The sequence below is a fragment of the Periplaneta americana genome, chromosome 14 (assembly GCF_040183065.1).
Source record: "Periplaneta americana isolate PAMFEO1 chromosome 14, P.americana_PAMFEO1_priV1, whole genome shotgun sequence".
Lineage (NCBI taxonomy): Eukaryota > Metazoa > Arthropoda > Insecta > Blattodea > Blattidae > Periplaneta > Periplaneta americana.
In genome coordinates, this window is record NC_091130.1 from 10,531,708 (window position 1) to 10,557,242 (window position 25,535).

General features: G+C 35.2%; 1 protein-coding gene across 12 annotated transcripts in view; it reads left to right on the forward strand.

Moving 5' to 3' along the window:
* ClC-c (chloride channel protein 3) overlaps window positions 1-25,535 on the forward strand; it is a 137,326-nt gene that overhangs the window by 45,687 nt on the left and 66,104 nt on the right. For 4 of the 12 annotated variants that reach the window (XM_069844936.1, XM_069844931.1, XM_069844937.1 and 1 more), the window contains exons 1-3: window positions 4,026-4,405; window positions 4,554-4,651; window positions 16,646-16,766. In XM_069844936.1, the coding sequence (XP_069701037.1) occupies window positions 4,574-4,651; window positions 16,646-16,766 (199 nt within the window). In that variant the 5' untranslated portion in view covers window positions 4,026-4,405; window positions 4,554-4,573. Of the gene's footprint in view, window positions 1-4,025; window positions 4,406-4,553; window positions 4,652-11,787; window positions 11,984-16,645; window positions 16,767-19,813; window positions 19,902-25,535 lie in introns of those variants that run through there. The other 8 variants (XM_069844933.1, XM_069844935.1, XM_069844934.1 and 5 more) reach the window with 5 other exon arrangements.

Below are 25,535 nucleotides of genomic sequence, written 5' to 3' on the forward strand. Positions count from 1 at the left end.
GAAAGCTGACTTGTCATTGGCTGAACACCTGAACTTTAATGAGTAGGTGTACTTTAATGACATGCATTAAAGGACTGCTACCAGGTGTATAATTACTACATTTTGGCATGGTCGAGCATAAAATAAATTATAATATTAGATCATACTAATCCTAATTACTAACATAATATGCGAGAAGTCCAGGAGAAAAATATATTATTTCATAAATAAATTATTAAACCAATTAGGAAACATGTCGCAACATAAAGATGAGATGTGGTAAATAAGGAAGACTATTTTCTTATTGTTAACACTTTATTATTATTATTATTATTATTATTATTATTATTATTATTATTATTATTTCAGTACGTAGCATTGTGATTTTACCCTCTTTGGTGATATCTGGCAACACTGAAGAGACGGCCAAATTAGACTTTTAGGAACTACTCTTACGTGATCCTCACTATACAGAGACACCAGCGAATAGGGATTATAAAAAATGGACACTTCGCGTCGGTACCTTTGATGTAGCCGGACTGATTTCAATGACCTTCAAGCCAGCTAAAGCGTGAGATTCTGCTTTCTCCCTAGAGTTGGCGCTGACATCACACCAGCTAGCAGTCGACACAGCGGAAATATAACACATATAATTAATACATATAGGTACATTATGTACTCAAATAAAATAAATTGAATCCATAAAATAATAAATCCGTCATTAACTGTAATGTCTAGACTCTAGAGTTCCTTTATAATGAGAGTTGAGACGTTGACTCCAACAACAATTAAAATATGTAATGATTTGATAGCGCTGAAAATGGAAAAACAAAACTCTTACGAGAAGTAAAACCATATTATATACAAATATTAAACGAATTCGATACTTAATTTTATAACGTATTATATTATTTTATAATATAATTTGATATCTAAAATATAAAATATTATTATTACAACAAGTTTGTCACTGAGAAATAAGGAAAAGCTGTTAACTTGAATTTATTTGAAGCAAAGCGTTACTGGATTATGCAATAAGGTAGGCGATGTTTGGATCCTGTGTCTCAATTCTATTCTCAATTATTATCTTAGCGTATGCTCGATTACACTAACCTCTAGCGCTTGAAAGTGGAACTATACGCTGGCGCACAGAGAAACAAAACACAGGAAAATTCGCTCAGTGTCCATTCTGTATAATACCTATTCGCTGGAGACACCGTCCAATGTAGCCTAGCAACACAATGCAGTAACAAAAGACTGTTTCTTTTTGCGAGACAGGTCAGATAACTTTCTCAATTAATCACTTTGTTATTTCTACAAATTTTTAAGTGAGCTGCATACGGCAATGAAATTCTTTCTTGGAATCTCTAATGCCCCTGTCCTGGCCTGCTACGCGGAAGGCGCTCGTATACCAGACTGGTGTGAAGGCACTGTTTTCTTCGAATTTACTGGCCTCGGGTAGTGGCACGTCACTCGCTCAGCATTTTCCTCTTATTCAACCCGGTTGGGCATCACACAACGTCTCTCCTCATTTTGAAATAAGGATAATATTGAAACGATTACGAGAATCTAGAGGTTCCTTCGACTTGCATTATACATTCAGAGAATCCCAACACTTAGATTTCAAGAGGAAGAAACTTGGAGAAACTTTCGGTCTCACAGACGATTTTTTTACCAATGCCACCAGGTTGTCATTTGACATTTCTGGTCTTCTCTCCTGGCCCACTTCTGAGGAAAGAAGAGTTACTCTGTCCCGATGATGATGATGATGATGATGATGATGATGATGATGATGATGATTATGGAGTGCCAGGAGAGGTCATGATGATGATGATGATGATGATGATGATGATGATGATGATTATGATGATGATGTGCCAGGAGAGGTCTTAAATCTAAGCCTAATCTAATTTCCATGAACGAAGACAGGAACATTCCCCTTTAAGGAAAAATTCCTGTGTTCTAACCGGGAATCGAACTCGGGACCTCGTGAACTGTAGTCAGAACCTCCATGTTCAGCTCTTAACGTTTACATCGTGTCAGTATAGCAGTAGTTCAAATAATTTTTCCTGAGTGTTGATTCATCTGGAATAGCCTACTGAAGTTGCAGTATTTGCGTAGGAATGGTTGAAATTTCGGCACTACAAGTTTATAACATGGTATGTTTACTGCAACTTTGTCATGCACAAATCATTATTAAATTCACTGGTAGGAGACGAAGAAGGTTCCAGCACCACTTGTATAAGAATTTTCTTTTACGACGGAGCACGTTTTCTTATTTCTCAAATGAAGTTCAGTTTTTAAATGCTGTTCTAATTGTGATTTCATGGAGCACCCAATGCTTTTGTCACACATTTTGCACAGCACGATTTTACCATCACTAGTAAAGGCAACGTCAATTGAAATCCAATCTTTTAACTTGGGTGGGTGAGATGGCGCCGTAGCAGTAGACTAGCTAGCTGTATCACCTGATGTCAGAATAAGCTCCTAAAGAAAACTGAAAGAACTACCGTTTTATTTCAGAGCAACTGATTGGGGGTGTTTGTCCCAAACGGTCATACCCTCTGTCCTTCACCGCAGTAGCAGTACAATGACCCACCCTTCACATTAGCACTTCTTCCTACTTTAGCGTTACTTCTTAAGGGATACACAAACTGTTAGTATGACCCTAGATCATATATGTTACATATATGATCTAGGGTATGACAAAGAGATGTCCATTTTTTTACAATAAGTTATTTTCATTTATTAAATTATTTTTATGCATTAAAGACGAAGGGACAAACTTTATAAACAATATTCAAACGTAAGAGTATAACTTATGAATTAAATGGAGGCAAAATTGGTAAAAAAAAGTGTCAAAATATGTAATACCCTTCAAAATATGTAAAATATGTAATATATGCAAAAATATTTATTATGCAACATAATGTGTAAACATATGTAACTTAAAATTTCGGAATAATGATCCCTTTGAAGTAATTCGCCGACGTTTTAGCTTTTCTTATAGATACATATATAGAAACAGAATATGTAATTACATAAAATCCTGACTCGGAATCAAAGAAGCCTCATTCTTGATTCCACTGTCCGTTTTGAGGATGATCAACAAGCCAATAACAATAGCTCAACGGGCAGAGAGGAGATAAAAATTGATGCCATGCCTTGACTTTAATGTCCTTTATATTGAATTGAATCAAAGAAGTTCTTCATAGAGACCTACTTTTGGAAAGCGCATTACGGAGTCATTTCAGTCATTATTACGCACTATTTTAAACTATTACTGTTTCGTGAAATTGATCAACAATACACAATAATTTTGATGATGATGATGATGATTATTATTATTATTATTATTATTATTATTATTATTATTATTATTATTATTATTATAAAATTGAATAATAATAAATACGCATTAAAATCTAGAGATTTTTGTTAGAAAATCGAGGATTTTCGAAAGTCATCTAGCGAGATTATAATATGAACAGCTGTTGGCAACACTGGTGACAATGAAAAACGAACTGCAGTGACTTGATTTCTTTGAAACAGAAACACGAACACATTGTTGCTCGTTCTTCCGTTTGTAAATTTAAACAGTTATCAAGATGACCAACTGTAGAATTTTAAAGAAAAAGAAAATAGATATTACTAACATTATTATAAATATTATTTGACGTAAAACCTTAAGAAGACTCAGTTTGTAACCTAAAAACAGAAAAGTAAGGACATTTGGGCGTCCCGTCATATAGGGACAGGTACAAAAGTGTAGGGCCGATCACGACAAAATTGGGGCAGTTGGCAACCCTATGTTGGAGGGGCTGAAGGGTGGGTAAATAACTCGTTGGGTGGGTTCCAGCCAGTGAGCTCTGTATTTTGAGATCACTAGCTCCAGCCGACCAAAACTCCGCGCTGGTGTCGTCACTGGAAATACCAATATTCATACCACAACGAAATTGCGTCATATTACCGCCATACTAAGCCGTATAGTGCGAAGTCTGGCGGCAGAAATGTCTATTAACTTTGGAATGTTCCTAAACCATAGATGACAGCTACGGAAACACCTTGCTTGCACTCTCTGCGTGTCTCCGGCTACGTCATTCTATTGACTGTGTTAATATTTACTAATTTTTTGTGGTCTAACGTTAAAATGACCATATATGTGTTACATATTATTTGTGTTTAACTAATTATATGTTTATGAGTGCCTAATGAACATTTTGTGGTGTGTGTTGTTTTCATAATACCTGCTTTGACTCTAATAAGGAACATATGATCAGTTTCATTCGGGTATCGTATCGGGTAGGGAAATAAAAATAATTAAGTCAAAAGTGATATTTCATTATCGTATTAGTCACTGCATTGATTTGCAGACGCCATAAAGTTTCGTTTTTCTTCTTTATAGAACAATAATTCGTCAAAAATGGTGAGTTTGTTTGAATATTAATTACTGGTGTAACTAAAGAGGACTTGACATGTCGTCTGCAACAAAATGAGACGCCATATCTGTCCGCGATGTCACTTTGCTTTCTTTTTTGTTATTACATATTGTGAATGAATTTTTTACTTTTTAGATTTTCCTGTGCTTAAAATCATGGAAAAGGATCCTCTGAGAGGCCATGCATCGATTCCAATGAGTTATCCTGCATCCTATCAAGCAGTTGGTGATCAGGTAATAGCCCTTTATAATGCCTAGTGTAGCACAATTCCGAAGTACAATGGGCGTTTATTGAATCATGTGACAATCTTGTCTGTCACAATTTAATGTTTGTTATGCCTAATGTAGATCAAAACTGCATTCATTTTTATTATTTGTAATAATTCGTAGGCCTAACTCTTACAATCCGTAATTTTCTGTAGACCAATGAAACATTTTTACAGAACAGATTATTTTGTTACAGTTAAACTTATTTAAAGAATATACACATTAACTACAGCACAAGTATTTAATTTATAAATTATTGTAAATATTTATTACATATAGGCATAGGCCAATATCCTGGTTTGATTGAAATATCGGTACGTACTAAAAACAAGACATAAGCGTATTATCATTTTCCTATAGAAGTTAAAATAGGCCTTGTAATATGACTGGAGTAGTTTTGCCAATTCTTCTTCAATTAAAAGAATTGCACTACATCAACACTATTTTTTTAAAGCTAGTTAAAATCCCATACACAGTTGTCTCGGAAGTAATGTTTGCCATACCATGTCATTAATATGTTAAATCTTGAAACTGGTAGGCCTAAATTATGTTCATGTGTATAGGAAAACTAATGCTTGATGTTTTTCTAAATATGCCACTGGTCTTGCAAAAAAAAAAAAAATTCAAAGAGGCCTATTTTACTGAAAAATTGAGCGACACATTTCATTTTGAAATATGCAAATTTTGCAAAATAATTTTGCTAACTCAGAAACTAATCGACTTACAGAAATGAAAGTTCACCACATTATTATCTATCACACCATGATTATGTATACAAAAAATCAAGGTTGTAGCTTGAAGAAATGTAGAAAATAGAAATTTCACCCATCACCCTCCCTAACAGAGGGCTCGGGACAAACACAAAGGGCTCGCGAGTCTCCTCTAGCACACACCTGTATAGATCTAGCCTTTGTTCTTTGTATGAGAGTTATGATATAACTGAGGTGGTCGCATTATTAAAAAAATTCAAGGAATTAGTACTTCTGTTTTATTTGAATAAGTAATATTTCCATTAAGTAGTGTCGGATTGCCTTCTCGAAATTCGTAACATCACTGAAATGATAAAGGCAGTAAAACCTCATTAATATGCTCCAGGGGCCTGTTTCTCAAAACTTACGGACTAGTAATACCAGTGTGTACAGTAGTAATATTAGTTTATTTTACAAGTCTGTGTTTCTAGAAACTACAAGGGTAAAGTAGTAGTTACCAGTTCACAGACTAGTAATATTGGTCGATTTCACCAGTTCATAAGAGATTCTGTTTCTCAAAATGCTAATCTAGTTGATTATACTAGTATTCAACAGGAATATTCCTACAAGACTCTAAAGACTGGTGATTTCTATATTATCAGTTACCAGTGGCAATCTTTCTCAGAGAATCAAAACAAAATATTGTAGTTATTTTTTTTAAATATATGTGGTTTAGTGATTCCGATTGAAGTAGTGAAGAAGTTGTTGTGAGAAGAGCTAAAACTATATCGAGAAGGAACAATTATTATTCCTTTACGGGAGCATTGTTTAAATATAATGAATGGTTTAAATAAAGTGCTGAAAAGCTTGGAGAGTTGTTAAATATAGTGGGACCTGCCATGACAAGACAAACAAATAGGTCATGCATTATCAGCAAAGCTTCAAATACAAATTGCTCTACAAATCGGGATGTTGATTATTTTCCAATGTCATCTGGTTTTTCTGCCCTAGACCAGCAACACATACAGAATTTTTTTCCTAATAATCTGATACCAATTCATCAACTGCAGTAATTTTTGCTGGCTTTCCTCCTCCACTGCCAGTTCTTCTGACATTGTCAACTTTAGCCTACAAATTAAATACAAAACGACACTAATTTATGAATAGATCAAACGTAAAACTGAAAAAAAAAAATTGGCGAATTTTTCAAGTCATAAGTGGCATTCATGTCGCCAGTAGACCCACTAGCTACATAATGTGTTTATATTATGATACTGTGAACTTGAATTGGTACTCGTCAAAGTTGCTTTCTTAATGTTGGGCCAATAAGTGTCCCTAACGTATGCATAATCTTTGTTCTTAAGTATCAGTTCCATAGCCTCACATATTACAAATTTTTTTGTCCATACGTTTACTTTATCATTTTTGTTATTATGCTTGAAAACGCACCGAATGATATATCCTTTGAGTCATTAATCATACTGAGTATAGTTAATTTGCTTTCAATTGGTGGAATTTCAAGAGAAGAGAGAAGTAAGAACCAAAACACAAACAACTTAGCCTCCTAACCTCAAATAACAATACCTACCAATGACTATAAACAAATGAACTCAATCAGTTGCCTAATGAAAGAGATCATGTGACTAGTGAAAAATTGTCACAAGTTACTAGACGGGTGAAATAGTTTGAGAAACAGAATCTACTAGAGCTGGTGAAATATACTCTGGTAACTAGTAACTGGTGAACTACTGAACTAGTATTTTTGAGAAACAGGCCCCTGCTTATAACACTGTATCTTTCATTATGCTCGTTTTATATGGTCCTAGAACATTTCATACATAATCCTGCATAATTTTACCCTTTTGTAACACTTCCAACTCCCGCTTGTAGTGCCTTTTTGGGGGTTGGAAATGAGTAAAAAATTCCGTATAAATTGAGAAACTTGTAATGTTTTAAAGCATGGTAAAAAATGTTACTGTAATGAAGATCATTGTACCACGAGTGCAAGAAGAAACCTTCCGATGGGCGCTGTCGGAAATTGTACTTACCAGTACTTTCCTTTGTATCAAAGTCTCTCTATCAATACATTCCTGTTCTTTCTGTAAAATTTAGTTATCCTTTGAATTCTGTGGAATGTGCAGTAAGTTTGTAGTGCAAAATGACAGAGCGGAAATCTCTGTTTAAAGTGAAAAAGTACATTAGTGTTGCTCCTAGCTTGGTGAATGTAGAGTATCTAATGCCCACTGAACGAATATTTCACTTTTATCACTGCCAATGTTGCGCTATAATCGTATATGCAAGGTAGGCTATAACAAAAACCTAAACTAACCAAACCTAACCTGTCAAAGAAGCAACAAGTTATACTAAATATACAGTAGAACTTGGTTATAATGACATCCAAGGGACCTTAAAAATTACGTTGTTATAAACGAGTGTCGTAGTAACAGAGATTCATATTATCAGTGTAGTGAGGTGGAAAATAAAAAATAACAAACTTAATTAGGCTTATTTTAGATTTTTGTGTTCACTTTTAATCCTATACTTGTGTGTTATACACGTATAACTATAAATACAGTATTCTGCATTAAAACAGTCTGTCCATTACTCACCAAACTTCTTTACTTACGAAGTAATCAATCAGTCATTTTACTCTATTGTCTCCTACTTGTCCAATACACACTTTCTAAATTACGTTTTATGTTCATTATTTCAGTTGCAATTTAACTGCTCCCTCCCCTAGCTTCATAGAACATGTTCGAAATTCTAATGGCCTTTAAAGCGCCACTCACTTCTTTTAGTGACCATACTGCGTTAAAATGCGTGCAGTTAGTGAAAACTTCCTGTTGAAACTGACTGCATGCAGGTACCATTAATATTGCATGAATTTGGGCGGGTTCTAATGGGATGGGGAATCTGCCTGCATTCCAGAGGTCTGTGACAGCATTTGCCAGGTTGCAGATTTCAACAAAATATTTCTTAAAATACTTTGGTTCTTAGAATATCGTATTCCAAACTGAGGTTGAAAATGACGTTATAAGCGAGGTAGACGCATATACGTTTGTTGTATTAAGCAAGGTAGAAAAGCATACGTCTTATGGGGAATTAGTTGGGACCACAGAGTATTTTACGTTATAGGCGAGATGTTGCACAAAACGAGGTTGCTATAACCAAGTTCTACTGTATGTGTAAAATTGGCCTATGTCTCTATAGTGGGCGGGACATAAGTAACATTGACCCCTAGCTGTGTATCAAGTTAAGTTTTCTGTACTTTCTTGAACCCCATAGAAAATATCATTCATAATAGCAGCACAAGCACATGGCAAACAATTTTTTTTTTTTCGTATGAAATTTTGCACTGCAAGTAATGCACAGTATAATATGTTTCTTATGAAATGGTGTCTAAATTGTTTTCCACATAAATCACTTCTCGTTTATAGTGTTGTCCCACTTATTACGCTTTAAGGTCACATACCCGTAATGAGCGTATTAATAGGGTTGTACAGTATTCATTCATTCATTCATAATGTTCTGCCCAAGGGCAGGTCTTTCACTGCAAACCCAGCATTCTCCAGTCTTACTTCTGCTCTTCACTTTTCTTAACAGACCTTCCAGATGGGGAGTGTAAATGACAAAACAAATTGTGGGCGCAGCGTGCATTCTTGCAGTCTTTGTGTTAAAAATATTTTCTACTATAGTACATCCCTTCCGAACCATAATGGAGACACAACGTCCTATTGTCCAGGAAATTATGAAAATTTGCCCCCTTCCAAACATAAATTCTATAGACACCCTTGTACCAAAAAAGAACAATAACTTAGCGGTCAAAGCCCCCACTTAAACTAAGCTGTTGTCAAGCATTTTATATTACTTCTGTTGTGTGAAGTGAAGCCTTCAGTGGAATGAGGGATGGACTTTAGAGTTTGTTCCGAACTGTAAAACTCAAACTTCACTGTTACCGTTCATTTATTCATTAGGTAATTACTGGTAGTGCCTACTACTGATCTGTTTGCTTAGAAAAGATTTAACAGGCCTATATGTAAAGAAGGAAGTAAAATGTATTCAAAATGATCTAAAAGTTATTCAAAACATTAAAAATGACCAAAAATTCCGAAAAAATGTAAAAATGACCTTTTAGTTCAGGAACGTAAAAAAATGGAATATAAGAAATTAATTTTTTCTATTGATATTAACATAGAAAGGATTTATATATTAATAGGCATCATCTTAATGTGAAAAATAAGATGACTTTTCATCAATATCCGCCCCCTACTGATAATAGTTGTACATATCAGCCAGCAATATTGTTGTTATTATTATTGTTATTATTATTATTATTATTATTATTATTAGTAATTGTATTTTTTATTAATTGTGTTTTGGCCGCGAAACCAGGTGGCCCGGGTTCGATTCCAGGTCGGGGCAAGTTACCTGGTTGAGGTTTTTTCCGGGGTTTTCCCTCAACCCAATATGAGCAAATGCTGGGTAACTTTCGGTGCTGGACCCCGGACTCATTTCACCGGCATTATCACCTCCATCTCATTCAGATGCTAAATAACCGAAGATGTTGATAAAGCATCGTAAAATACCCTACTAAAAAAAATAGTTGTGTTTATTATTAATTGTCATTATTGATTGTAATTAGTTACCACTGCCACCAGGTATATAACTTACTCATTTGCAGTGTGGATAAATGCAAACATTATTATTATTATTATTATTATTATTATTATTATTATTATTATTATTAGTATAATGAGAATGAGATGAATAATGCAAAGGTGGAAACCGAAGAAAACTAAATCTAGTTGGTCTAAAATCGAGAAAGCAGTCATTAATAGGGACCGGATTTTTATGTAATATCAAGGTGTGAAATATGTACATATTTATGTAAGAAAAATAAGCTGAATATGTACCAAAATATGTAAAATCATTAAAATATTTTATATATCAATATCTGGCAGGAATAGGATAGGTAAAACTCTCCAGTTGTGATTCCATAGAGCACACGACTTTTTTACTGCACACTTGACACATTACTATTTTTCCATCTGTAGTGAAAGCTTCGTCCATCGCAGTCCATGATTTTGTTTTTGTCGTTAGGGTTGAAGATACAGGGGCCATTTTAGTTAGTTAAAAGCAGTAGATAAACTCACTTGCACTTTATACTGTAAGTACTAAAACTAGAGAACTGAGTGAAATGAATGACATAACAGTACTGCAAGTACTGTTTCGCTTTACTGGATTAGGAGAAAATAAGAGGAGATGCAGACATATGCATTTTAGCTGCTCCCTGTAAGAAACAAAGTACCTACTAAAACCTCAAACAATAGGCATTTACATAATGTGTTTGAAAAGTGACATTCTTGTCTCATTCAGAAGGTTAGGATTATTCCAGCCGAGAACCATACTTTCTAATTGCTTGGAAAATCCCATTTCCGTATAGGTCTACTAAATTGAAAGTAAAGAGGTCAGGCAATAACCTGAAAAGCTATTTATTTTAATCTTTCAATATCTTTCCAATTTGTTCCTTTACTCAGCTTCTTTTCAAAAGTCGGCTACTTTATTGCGGCTCATGTCAGACTTGACACGGGTTTTCCCTGGCAGGATTAGGAAGAGGATGGGTAAGGTTGCAAATTGCATGGGAACGGCTTGATAAGACGTGTGCAGAACAATTATAGTTCGAGACAAATCACATCGTCCTCGTCCCACTCCATCGCATGAAAGCAACGCTACTTTCTGAGTGATTTTACAATACAAGGTAGTTATATGAGAAAGGTTGCCTTTTGTTCACTCATATTTACAGTGACGGTATGGGGTGAGTGCCTCTATTACTTCCTGGAACTAAGGACGTTATGTTTCATCCCGAAATATATCCTTTCTTGGGGAGGTAAACAAGGCTTTTTAAATCTGTGTATTTCAAATTGTAAACTTTCCCAGCAGATTTTTTTTTTTTTTTTTTTTTTTCCTTTTAGAGAAGTAAAAATGAATAAAACCCCTAAATATGTAGATTTATGTAATACCAAGTCATAATATGTAATGTGGGCTAAATATGTAAGAATATGTAGTATGAAATTTTAATATATTAATTGTAATTACAAGATTCACAAAGATTCATTATTTATATACGGTTAGGTTGAAAGGAATATAATATGTAATTACAAAAAAATCTGGTCCCTAGTCATTAACATCTGTTAGTATAGGGGCAAACCTAGCTTTAGATAGACTTGCAACTCTAGATAAAAGACGACCTTCTAGTAAATATTGAAACATTATTTCAAATAAGCCTCCAGATAAGATTGTAGTCTTGACTACACGGAGGCTTACTGATAAATTGAAAAGATATAAATACAGGATTATCATTCTTATGGTTGTCCTTTGAAGGAAAAATGGGGAAAGCCAGTACTAGTGATATCACCGGTGAGGGCGCAGTGAACTGCAGTGTTACGTGTCTGTGCTCATGAATTTGTGTTATATTTCCGCTTATTGTTGTCTCCTGATAAATTATCGTACGTAGATTTTGTGGTTAATCCATTTGTGGGTACAAGTGATATGCGCCTTCATGAATTATAAATATACCAAGTTGCCAGCTCTTGAAATTGAACTAGAAAGGGTAAAGTATCTTTTTATATCCTTAAGTGGGCATCAAGCCAACAGAACGTATTAGCAAAACAAGTTTACATTAGAGCCATATAAATATGGAATGATTTTTCCTATCCTCGTCTACTCTTAACAAAGTACTTTCGTTTGATTCTTTCTCATGTCCATTGTAATCTTCAAATGTTTTCAAATGTAAATTGATTCGATTGAAATATTGTAATAACGCAAAATTTATTGATACATCCTTCTGATATACCATTCCTTTTCAAAGTTAATATGTTACAGTCTGTTAGCCATTCACTGTTGATCTGTAATAACTTTAGAATTAAATTACAAAAGAATTGATAAGAAATAGTCAGCAATCAATGTAGTTGACAATGACACAATATAGGGTGTCTATAAAATATGATTTTAAAGAAATACATAGCCTACTTTAATAAATAACTCTTTTTTTAAATCACGGACATGTATGCAAAAGATAGTAAATATCAATATCTTAAAAACAATATACTTAGCATACTTCCACTCGGTAATGAGTTTTGGAATAATATTCTGGGGAAATTCCACAGATAGTAACAGTATATTTCTATTACAAAAAAGAGTAATTAGAATAATAGTAGGTGCCATATCTAGAGAATTGTGTAGAACCATTTAAAAAAAACACAAATAATGCCCATGGCTTGTCAGTATATTTTTTCATTAATAAACTTCCACTATGTGATCATGAAAGCTCATTAAATAGTTCGTAGTATAAATACTCGTCAGAACAATTATTTTCATACTCCATCGGAAAGTCTGTCATGCTATCAAAAAGTAGTGCGTTAGGCCTATATGGCAATAAACATTTCTTATAGCCTCCCTATGAATGTAAAAAATCAAAGTAGATTATTTAATGCCAAATTAAAGAAGTACCTAATTTCTCACGCCTTCTATTCTTTAAGTGAATTTATGACATTCAATAATGCTGCATGAATATTTCTGTCTTGTATTAAGTATCAATACTAACCCGTGCCACTCAATTTAGCCACTCCAATCTGCCACCGAATTCAGCCGTTTCAGCCTGCCACTGAATCCAAACCATTCCAGTCTGCCACTGAATTCAACCATTCCAGCCTGCCACTGAATCCAAACCGTTCCAGTCTGCCACCGAATTCAACCGTTCCAGCCTGCCACTCAATTCAACCATTCCAGTCTGCCACTGAATTCAACCATCCTGCCTGCGACTCAATGCAACCATTGCAGTCCGCCATTCAATTCAACTATTCCAGTCTGCCACTGAATTCAACCATTCTAGTCTGCCATGAATTCAACCATTCCAGCCTGCCACTGAATCCAAACCGTTCCAGTCTGCCACTGAATCCAATTGTTCCAGTCTGCCATTCAATTCAACCATTCCAGTCTGCCACTCAATTCAATCATTCCAGTCTGCCACTGAATTCAACCATCCTGCCTGCGACTCAATTCAACCATTGCAGTCCGCCACTCAATTCAACCATTCTAGTCTGGCACTGAATTCAGCCATTCCTGCCTGCCACTCAATTCAGGAATTCCAGTCTGCCATTCAATTCATCCATTCCAGTCTGCCACTCATTTCAACTATTCCTGCCTGCCACTCAGTTCAACTATTCCTGCCTGCCACTCAATCCATCTATTACAGTCTGCCACTGAATTCAACCATTCCTGCCTGCCACTGAATCCAACCATTCCAGTCTGCCACTCAATTCAACAATTCCTGCCTGCCACTCAATTCAACCATTCCTGCCTACCACTGAATTCAACCATTTCTGGCTGCCACTAAATTCAACCATTCTAGTCTGCCACTGAATTCAACCATTCCATTCTGCCACTGAATTCAACCATTCCAATCTGCCACTCAATTCAACAATTCCTGCCTGCCACTCAATTCAACCATTCCAGTCTGCCACTCAATTCAAACATTCCAATCTGCCACTTAATTCAACCATTCCAGTCTGCCACTGAATTCAACCATTCCAGTCTGCCACTGAATTCAACCATTCCAGTCTGCCACTGAATTCAACCATTCCAGTCTTCCCCTCAATTCAAGCATTCCTGCCTGCCACTGAATTCAACCATTCCAGTCTGCCACTGAATTCAACCATTCCAGTCTGCCACTGAATTCAACCATTCCAGTCTGCCACTGAATTCAACCATTCCAGTCTGCCACTGAATTCAACCATTTATATCTGCCACTCAATACAACCATTCCAGTCTGCCATTCAATTCTGCGATTCCAGCCTGCCACTCCATTCATTCCAGTCTGCCACTGAATTCAACTTTCGCTGCCTGCCCTGAATTCAACCATTTCAGTCTGCCAATTATTTCATCCATTCTAGCCTGCCACTGAATTCAAACATTCCAGTCTTCCCCTCAATTCAAGCATTCCTGCCTGCCACTCAATTCAGCCATTCCAGTCTGCCACTGAATTCAACCATTCCAGTCTGCCACTGAATTCAACCATTTATACCTGCCACTCAATACAACCATTCCAGTCTGCCATTCAATTCTGCGATTCCAGCCTGCCACTCCATTCATTCCAGTCTGCCACTGAATTCAACTGTCGCTGCCTGCCCTGAATTCAACCATTTCAGTCTGCCAATTATTTCATCCATTCCTGCCTGCCACTCAATTCAGCTATTCCAGTGTGTCGCCTATTAAATTATATCTATTACTGAATCTGTTATGCCATTAATTATAAATTAATTCATTCGTATAACCATAACAGTCCATCACTCATGCAGACGTTCCATTGGTCACTCAGCTTACGCCAGTGTCCTTCACAGAATTGTTCTAGTTGGCCAGTCATTAAATCATATCAGTCGCTCATTCAGGCAATGATTTCAAAATTATGTTTCATTGACGGTGTGTAGATAAATAAAATGTAATGTAAAATTAGCAAAAACCATACAAGTTTCGTGAGAAATATTATTTTGTTTGGAAAAGTTTTGTGTATTCCTGACATTCAAATACTGTATTTGTTTTTTACGTGATTCTAACCTTTTATGTTCGTGCACGAATACTTTATGGTCTGAAACAAAGCAGTGATTCATAGATTTGTAACATAACAATGGAATCTTGATAAAGTTCAGTTTATTACTCTTTATTGTAATGCATTGAAATTTACGAAATATTTCTTCAGATAATGCTTCAAGAGTGAATGCTGTACTATTTCTTATGGTAGGAAAGTTACTTTGTGAAAATTGCTGCATTACAACAACAAAACTTGATGTGGAGCAAGGAGTAACACCAAGGAAACTGCATAGAAAGCCCTTGGCGTGATTTGAACCTGCGAACCTCTGATTAATGGCAATAATGACAACCACTAGACCACTATTCTTTAAGTAATTGATTAACTAGTGGACTTACTCGTGTTAATTATGTAAGTCTGTGTGGCTTACAGCTGTTTCGGTGCATCGTCAACCATCTTCAGAGCCTACTAGATCTCGGCGTCACCTCGAACTTCTCTGCCTGTTATGTGGGTGCACACAAACTACGCCAATACATAAACAAATTACATCCAAAACTCCAATACACATTGGAACTTGAAAACAACTACTCCATAAATTTCCTAGACATCACCATAACAAAAATTGACAACAAACACACCTTCAAAATATACAGAAAACCAACAACCACCACCACCACACACATACACAACACATCTAACCACCGCATACAACACAAACATGCTGCATTCAGGACAATGGTACACAGATTACTGAACATACCCATGAGCCAACAACACTACAATGAAGAAGTGAACACAATCAAATACATAGCACAAGAAAACGGATACAATCCAAACATAATAGACAACATCATAAGAAAGACAAAACAAAAACTTAAGAAACACAAAAACACGCAAAATACAACACAAACACAAGAACACAAGAAATACATCACACTAACATATGAAAACAAAAGCACACATAAGATCGCATCTTCATTCAGAAAGCAGAAATACATTCAACACACAAAAAACACAAACAAATAAATACGACCACACAGGTGTATACAAACTCACATGTAATAGTTGCGACAAGTTGTACATTGGACAGACAGGCAGATCATTCCAAACACGCTACAAAGAACACATTAAAGCAATAACCAGAGGACACAATACATCTACATACGCCGATCACATAACCAATGCTAACCATACATACAATAACATAAATGCTGACATGGAAATCCTACACATACAATCCAAGAACCAAAAACTCAACACACTAGAACAATATGAAATATACAAACACACTAAAACACACCCTGATCAAATTCTCAACATACAGATCAATTTCAGAACACACACACTATTTGACACCATCTTTCAACAATCAAACGCACCCACATACAGTAACAGGCAGAGAAGTTCGAGATGACGCCGAGATCTAGTAGGCTCTGAAGTTGGTGTGATGATGCACCGAAACAGCTGTAAGCCGCACAGACTTACATAATTAACACGAGTAAGTCCGCTAGTTAATCAATTACTTATATTCAAGTGTTAAAAGTAGTGTACGCAAGATTTAAAATGGACTATTCTTTAATTAAAAAACTGATTCTTAGAAATCTAGTAAAGGAATATAATGTTAATAAATAATAAAATGAGGTATCCATGTTTAATGCATTCTTGTAATAGACAATTTTTTGTTCTCAGCTCGAAAATGGGCAGCAGATTCGCACTGTGTCATTGAGTTCAGACGACGACATGATCGACATAACCACCACAGGAACAACCACAGAACGCTCCATCCATGGGGAGGAGCAGGGATCACATTGTAAGTTCAGTTTCTGTTCTCTGTGATTGCAAAAACCATAGCTTTAAGTGTTTGCAAGGCCAAGATTTCCCAGATTGTCTTCATAAGAGAGAAATTTCAGCAATTAGGTACCGTTACTGAATTGTTCATTCAGAATTTTGCGACTTCTTGTTTCTTCTTAAAACTTGTTAACTTCATGTCGCATTTCTGAAATATTCCTTTCTTTTATTCAGTAGAGTGAAATGTTTGAATCAGTGCTAAAATCAAACTGTATAATTAGTAAATCGCATTTTATAACCCCACAATCAATTCCACGTTTCTATATATTCGTATAATGAATGACTGTTAATTCTATTTTTATGCATTTGCATGATCATATAAAGAATACGATGAAAGAGTAATGGAATGGAAAAAACTCTCTCCGGCACCGGGATTTGAACCCGGGTTTTCAGCTCTACGTGCTGATGCTTTATCCACTAAGCCACACCGGATACCCACCCCAGCGTCGGACAGAATTGTCTGAGATTAAGTTCCAACTCTTGGGTTCCCTCTAGTGGCCGCCCTCTACACTACATCATAGATGTCTATGAACGTAGGACTAAAGTCCACACATGTGCTGAGGTGCACTCGTTATGAGTGACTAGTGTAGAGGGCGGCCACTAGAGGGAACCCAAGAGTTGGAACTTAATCTGAGACAATTCTGTCCGACGCCGGGGTGGGTATCCGGTGTGGCTTAGTGGATAAAGCATCAGCACGTAGAGCTGAAAACCCAGCTTCAAATCCCGGTGCTGGAGAGAATTTTTCTCCGTTCCATTACTCTTTCATCGTATGATGACGCAGAATATTTGCATAGAAATATCATATGTACTTCGGTACATTAAAATAATATATATGAGATATGCGTAAATCACTTTGTGATTTAAGATGGCGCTTATTCCGTCGGATCCCGGCCAACTAGTCACTCATAACGAGAGCGTTAACTTAAAAATGTAAACATTACAGTAAAATCAAGAAGTCATACCATCATTCACGATGGGAACATAAACACAACCGCAAAGATACTTGGTAACCATGGAAACATAACAATGACGCCATTTCCTCATATTCTGTTGTATACTTCAGCGCTCCACGATTGTGTTCTGTTTGCAAATCACGTAAGCATAAGCATGAAAGTTTGGAGCTTGCAAACTTCATGTTAACGTCTAACGGCAATGTTAATGTCAGTGTTTATGTGAATCATTGTGAATGATCCCATTTGGTAAGCTGGCCGCAAACTTCTGTGTTTATGTTACGGTTATGTTTAATTTTTATTGTGAATGGGAATTAACATTCAAGACTGAAAATTCAGATGGTTTAAATTTCAACCAATCAAAATCGGCCAACAGACCACTGCCCCAAAAAAAAAATACAAAACAATACACTTATAAATAAAATACTAGCATACTCGGCTAAAAAAATTGAAGCAAAACCATCTCGTATTCAACATTAAAACCAAAAACCAACTCGGATTCACCCTAAACAAAATGAAAAGGAGTAGCTTGAAGGAAACGACTACTGATACCTGAAAACCTCCATAACAGAATTTATTTTAGTTACTGCAAAGTCATATCAAATTGAAATATAATATTATATAAATTATACCTTTGGTAAAAAAAAAAAGTCTAATTTTTGGGGGGGGGGGAGAATCTTGAAATCTTTAATAAAGTAAAATCAGTCCTGTGAGGGATAAAATTCCAAGATTAGCAGTGGCGGCTCATGGGCATTGAATTAAGGGGGGCTGCGTACAAAAATAAACCAAGCAACTTACTTTATTTAAAGATTATTTCCATGCGCCTTATCTTGTAAGTTGTGTTTGAATGAGACAGGATCATGTTAGAAGATTTAATGGCATTTAAAAGAATCCTGCGGACAAAATTCCAGCACACCGGCGACGCTGATATAATCCCTGCAGTTGTGAGTGTCGTTAAATAAATCATAATTTAATTTTTATTTGCAGATTTGAACCTTAGAAATATCTAACTGGCGATGTTGTATTTGGTTGTATGATACATCAATAAATGAAAAAATAACTGAGCCAGAAATTGAATTCAGGATATTCAAGAGTACGCACTAGGGCGCTTGCCTCATTTATTGTGATGTTAGATGTTTCAGATTCCATTATGGTTTGAAAACATACTAGCAATGGCTCCTTCTCATGAACAACATTTACTGTTCTTATTTTAAATCCATCTTGTTGCCCCAGCTGATGGAATTGTCTTTGAAATACATTAATCTAATACAGACTGTGTGAAGATCGAGAGAAGAAAGCAGGGATACTGGATAAATTATCAAAAAATATGCGAGCCTTTGTATTTTGTTTGGCGGCTCTTTCCATTATGAGATTCAACTGATGGGCACTTAATTTCACATTTCTCCTGAATTGTTAAGGTACTGAACTGAATAAACTGTAAATATTGTACAGAATTAAACATTTTTGCACTTGTTATATTCACAACATTAAAGAAAATGTATTTAAAACTGCGCGCTACTGACAAACTGCTGCAAATTCTGCAGCGCCTGGAAACTCTGGATTCATGGCAAGGGGCAGCAGGGAGGAGGAGTAAAACTAACGCGCAAAGCATCCGAGACGAGACTGGCAGCTCCAGAGGAGGAAGTGGCTTCACCCTATAGTCCTTGTCTCTGGTTTCGGTGTGGCAGCACCAGGGGAGGAAGTGACTTCACTAACGATTGCGTGCATGTTATTGAGAGCGAAATTTAAAAAAAAAATTTGAGCCGCTAAATAGAGACTGTAAATTAAATGTTTTTCACAACATAAAACGAGACAAGAGCCACAAATGTCTGGGGGTGCTGCAGCTCCGCAGCCCCTCTTCGAAAGCCGCCCCTGAAGATTAGATAAGGCTAGGTTCTAGAATCTGGAAGTGACTAGTTCAGCAAGCAATTGTTCATAACTCATTTTAAGTGAAACATGGGTTAATGCAGGAAGAATGCACGTCAACACATGATTACAATGACATAGATGTTTACAAGACGTTGCATTGCAGGCGTGACTCATCCATTGTGATGACGATATGTGTACAGTTGTGATGGCTATTGAACTGTTTTATCACCAGAGTAGCATGGCAACTGTAGGACGACTGATGACATACTTCAAGCTTGGTGAGATAAATTTCTTATCTGTCAGTTCTTGGCGTGGAGCTGCTGTCTTTCCAAGGGCTCGAAGAATCTAACTGAGAAGTGTGACTTTGTGTAATGATAATTGGTGCACGACTTTGATTACCTTTTTTGCCAGAAATGTACCAAAATTATGTCTCAAGAAAGGTTCATCTTCTTTTTATGTATCTTTCAGAATTTTTGCAGTAATTTCTAATTTATGAATCGAAGTAGGCCTATAGGTCTATTGCGATATTGTACAAATTTTGCTTACAGATTTTGGGGACAATTAACTAGGGCTAGGATTTTGATGAAATTGCATTTTTTTTTCTAGTAAGCCAGAAACATAGCCGCTTTAGTATTTATATGTTATGTGATAAACTGAGTGTTTTAAGACGTATTTGTTACGGCATTTTTTGCCTGTTTCGGCTCATAAGAGCATTTTTTGTTTTATTCGGTCATTTTTGAGGCATTTTCATTTAATTTTGGCCATAAATGCCCATTATTAATGTAAAATAATATTTATATCCTTTGATATTTTCTCTACATATTTTGTCCATTAATAGCCATTATTTTGTATAATATTTTAATCGTTTTTCTACACAAATATTGCCATTTTAACGTAGTACACCCCATGTAATGGGTCAGTCCAACCACCCCTTCAATACAGACTCCTCTATACCTGCTAATTCCGTATAAGAGTGGCCTTGTGGTGGACTACATGGAATTATACCAGGTAAAATAATTAATTAAAGTGTACTACTTATAAAAAATTATTTAAAATTAAATAAACTTAAATGTTGGTACTATAATTTAATTTAATTACTAGTCTAAATATTAAGTAGTACAAAACCTCTTTTCCTACTAAGCCAATTAAGTAAGATCAATTTTTAGGGAATTTTTGAAAGAGTTTTAGGTCATAAATGCGTTGTTTTTAGGACATTTTTTTCATGATTTATAGGTCATCAAAATCCTAGCCCTAATTATTACAGTTTTTTTCAATATTTCTGATTTCGAAAATGTGGTTTTAGTTTCTCGATTTGTGCATCTGTCTGTTTGTTGGTGTACTGATATTTGTTATTTCACTTACTGATCTGCCCGTCTGTGTTTAGGTTTTGTCCTAATTCGTGCTATTTTTGCAGTAATGATAAAATATTTTGGAGATTAATTTGATGTATGTATTCCCTTGATATTTTAGATTTTTTGATAAACATATTGTAATTGCTAAAGTTAAGTTTGCTGCTGTGTTGAGAAGTCTACGAAAACGCACAAAATATTTTTGTTACAGTCTGTGTCTTTGTGTATGTAGCCTCATTTCAGTTGGAGTTTATGAATTTAATTTTTTTATTTTGAAAATTACTCGTTATTCACCGTTGTTCGAAACTTATGTCATATTGTGCGACTTTCGTTCTGTAAAATTTCAATGAACAATCAGGATTAGTAGCCTATGTTACCACAACATTTTATTTTAAGAATTTACATTAGCGACTTCATTTTAGGTGGATTTTATGAATTTAGTTTTTTTTTTTATTTGAGAAATATATTCACTATTGTCTTAAACTTCTGCGTCATATCATAATGGCTTTCAGTGTGTTAAATTTCATTGAACAATCAGGGTTAGCATGTTTCACAACATTTTATTTTAAGAGTTTACATTAACATCCTTATTTAAATTGGATTTTAGGAATGTAGTTTTTTGATTAGGGAAATATATTACGCATTATTCACTGTTGTCCGATACTTATTAAATTCGGGAATGTGAATACATATTCATTTGTGGAAATATTCTCTACAATGAGTGCATAAACATTCGAGTTTATATTGGTATTACTAATTAGGCGTAATTGTAAGATGATATTATAAAACATTAAAAAAGAGTACCCAATCACTCAGTCAGAAGATATTATGGAGCATATTGACTCCATGTCAATTTAAAAAAACACATACATAAAGAGCAATGTTCATATAATAATTCATGCTTTAAATCAATATGGAAGTATTTTTTTTAAAAACATGTCGTAAAAAAGGGGAAGCTTCAGCCCAGTGAGGCCCTCCTTGCCTACGCCACTGTTACTAAAGAATTTTATATTATATGAAGGGATTATTTTAATAGTGGTACAATTCATAAATTCACAAATGTCCATTCTTTTTATTATGAAAGTGGTACAACTCCAACTTCCTTCTACTGCCAACAGAGTGTACCATAAAGCAGGCATCTCAGATAACCCTACAAGAAAATTATTTTAATAATGCTATAACTCAACTGTATTTCATACTAAGCCAAAATGAGGGATTCTAAAAAGATTTAGAGTGACTCCGATGATATTGGTGATCAAGATCTTGGTCCAAATTATAAAATATCCATTTTTATACTGAAATCCAACTTCTTTTCAATAAAAAGCATTATTCTGGTACACCTCCAAAGAGTTGTCTTGCATTTATCAATCATAGACTGAAATCTTTTATTTGAATAGTGGTATACCTCCATTGTTAAATAGTAAAAAGACAGATAAAGTTATAATAAATAATAATAATAGTAATAATAATAATAATAATAATAACATTGATACTTTCAAGAATTTAAATATTTGGGTAGTATAATTGACAAGGATGGTGGAGCCTTTGAGGATGTAAAGAACCGAATAAAAAATGCAAATAGTGCATTTGTCCAGTTGTACCCAATATGGAAATCTTATATTATATCTAGATCTACAAAAATTAAAATCTTTAACAGTAATGTGAAATCAGTCTTATTATATGGCTGTGAGACATGGAAAATAAGTAAAATTATACAAAATAAACTGCAAACATTTGTTAATAGATGTTTACAAAGAATTTTAAAAATTAGATGGCCAGATATAATCACAAACTCAGAACTATGGAAGATAACAAATCAGAAAGAAATCACAATAGAAATCAAAAGACGAAAGTGGAATAATTGGATAGGGCACACAATCAGGAAAGAAGATGGAGCAGTAGAAAGAATGGCTTTGGATTGGAACCCCTAGGGTAGTAGAACAAGAGGAAGGCCAAAAAATACATGGAAGAGAACAGTTTTGGAGGAAATTGCTAGGGAGGGGAAAACATGGAGCGAAGTGAAGAAGTTGGCTACAAATAGGGTCCGATGGAGGCACTTTGTGAATGCCCTATGCTCCTCATGAGGAGATACAGGAGTTTGATTGATTGATTGGTTGATTGATTGATACCTCCATTGTCCCCCCTTTATTAGACATGTCCCACACAGTATTCATAAACCCCAAGCATAGGAAGAAAGCATGAACTATAACTAAAATATTTCAAATCCTGAATTTTCTGTACACATTTAACTTTAAGACTCTATATCTCAAAATCAATGTAAATGGAGGTATACCTTTATTAAAATAACGCCTTCATGTATGAATATAAGTATATGTGTCAATAATAATGGAAATTTTGTACAGATATATTCAATAATGAATCTTGAAATTATTAAAAATATCACTCTCAAATCATGTTTTCTTTAGTACTTATTATAATATAGGTTAACTTAATGCAATAAAGTTCTGTTTGAAGATGTATCGGCAAAACATACTGTAGCATTCTTACACAGGTTAGAAAGGACATTGTGTTTGGCTTCGTTTGTGTGTTACAAATCAACTGGGAAATCTTGTTCAAGCTTTCAGAAATATAATTTAGTAGAGCAATTGTGCTTCGTAGTAAATGGATAAATGCATGATTACAATTTTGGTATCGACATCTTGTTTGGAAACAGCTGACAGGAAATGTGGAGGCACATCATGAATTTATCTCCAGGAGGAATGCACACATGACAGATAAGTTGTTCATTCTTGTAAGCGCTGTGAATGTTTGCAGCTGAAATACCAGTTAGTCACTATATTGAATCATCTTTTAGTTATGAGACTGATTCAGGAAGTCCTTTGCTTCCTGATGACTGGATATGCAGACCATATTTCCTCTTGAATCCTTTGAGTAAAATGATTTTACTGCCAAGAAATACAGAGGCAGACATAATGTAGTGGGTTTCTTGTGAATGATAAAACTGTTGTGGTTTCCTGACTTTCAGTGAGAAATAGTAAGTTATGAATTGTCAACGTGAAAGGATGTGGTTCTGGTCTATTGGTGGTTTCCGTGAAAGGAAAAGTGGCAGTCAATGATGAACAGAACCTTGCAGGCAGATTAAAAAATGATAATCTTTATAATGTGAGATACAACTCTCTTATGGAAGTGGTTTTGCTCGTACACAAAGTAGTTGAAATTAAATTTATATGTATGGCGTACATTTTCAGTGACAGATTATTCGTAATTTCTTCAGACTTGGCGCATAAATTTCATAATAATTTCTTAAAACTTTAACATGACCGATGTCTACTGAATTCTGCCCTGTCTGTTCAGATTATACAGGGACATCATTTTATTTTTACTTCAGCTTTTCTTGTACCTGAGTTTTTGATTGTACTTCACTCCCACCCCTTCTACTAACGAAGTTCCAACTGTCCCCCACACAGAACCGAGGCCGCAGTACTGAGTTAGTGATTATAGTAGCCTATGTTTCAGAAATATGTATGCGTTTTCCAGTGACGAAAATTTCCAATATTGAATCATATTTTCGCACAGGTACTGTCGTCCGTTTGCCTACGTCTCATCCCAATTTCCCCCACCTGCTTCTGCTCGCTCCACTGTAAAGACTAGTGGCTGGGCTTTCTTACCTTTTTTCTGAAAACATTAATTTCTGTTAGGAATTAATTGGACGTCTGTGTAATATGCAACTGTTTAAAATAACTTTAAAAGGGCCTCGTTAAGTAATTAACGATCACGTGATTCCCCCCCCCCCTTTCTGCGATCCTGCGACATAACCACTTGGCCGGACAGTAGATAGCATGTCTGAGTAATTTTATCTGTGTGGGTCGGGCAGAAGTGAAGACTGAATTTACTCTTTTATAGAGTAGGTACAGAATTATTTCAACATGAGTTACTAAGATGAAGGACGAAACTGGTAATTGGAATTAGATGCAATAGTCTATAGTGCGATAATAGGCACAAAAGAACTGAAGCCTGTATCGAAATGAACGGCCACCATTTTCAAAAATGTGTTTAAATATCCATATTATAATTATTTTTCATTTTAACTTCATTCTTTATATCGTACGCTAATATGCTGTAAACAGTATAATATACACTGCATAATGAATACGTCCGAATGGATAACTCAGTTCGTGAGTAAAAACACTTATTGTTAATAATGGACTGTATTTTGATTAAACAAAACCTAATGAAAGTTATCAAACTCAAAATGGCGATATTTCGTACTTTACGTAAATGGATAAACTACTTTTCTTCCCTCCTATACCTAGTAAAGTGATTTGTTTGTATATTACGCCAGTATCATCGAACTCCAGTCGTGGAAGGGTGTAGCAATCGGTGTTTCCGGGTCTCAATCATTAAACCAAAGGTATAGCCAGGTTAATATTAAAAATGTTAGTAAAAATAAAATGATGTCCCTGTAGTATTCAAGCATTGTTATATACAGCATTACATGAAAGTAATATAATGAAACCCAGGGGGTATAGTTTTACAGAACTAACTTTTAGGTTCGTAAGTTATCTATTTTCATGCTGCCCATGCCTGACCTGTGAAATTGAT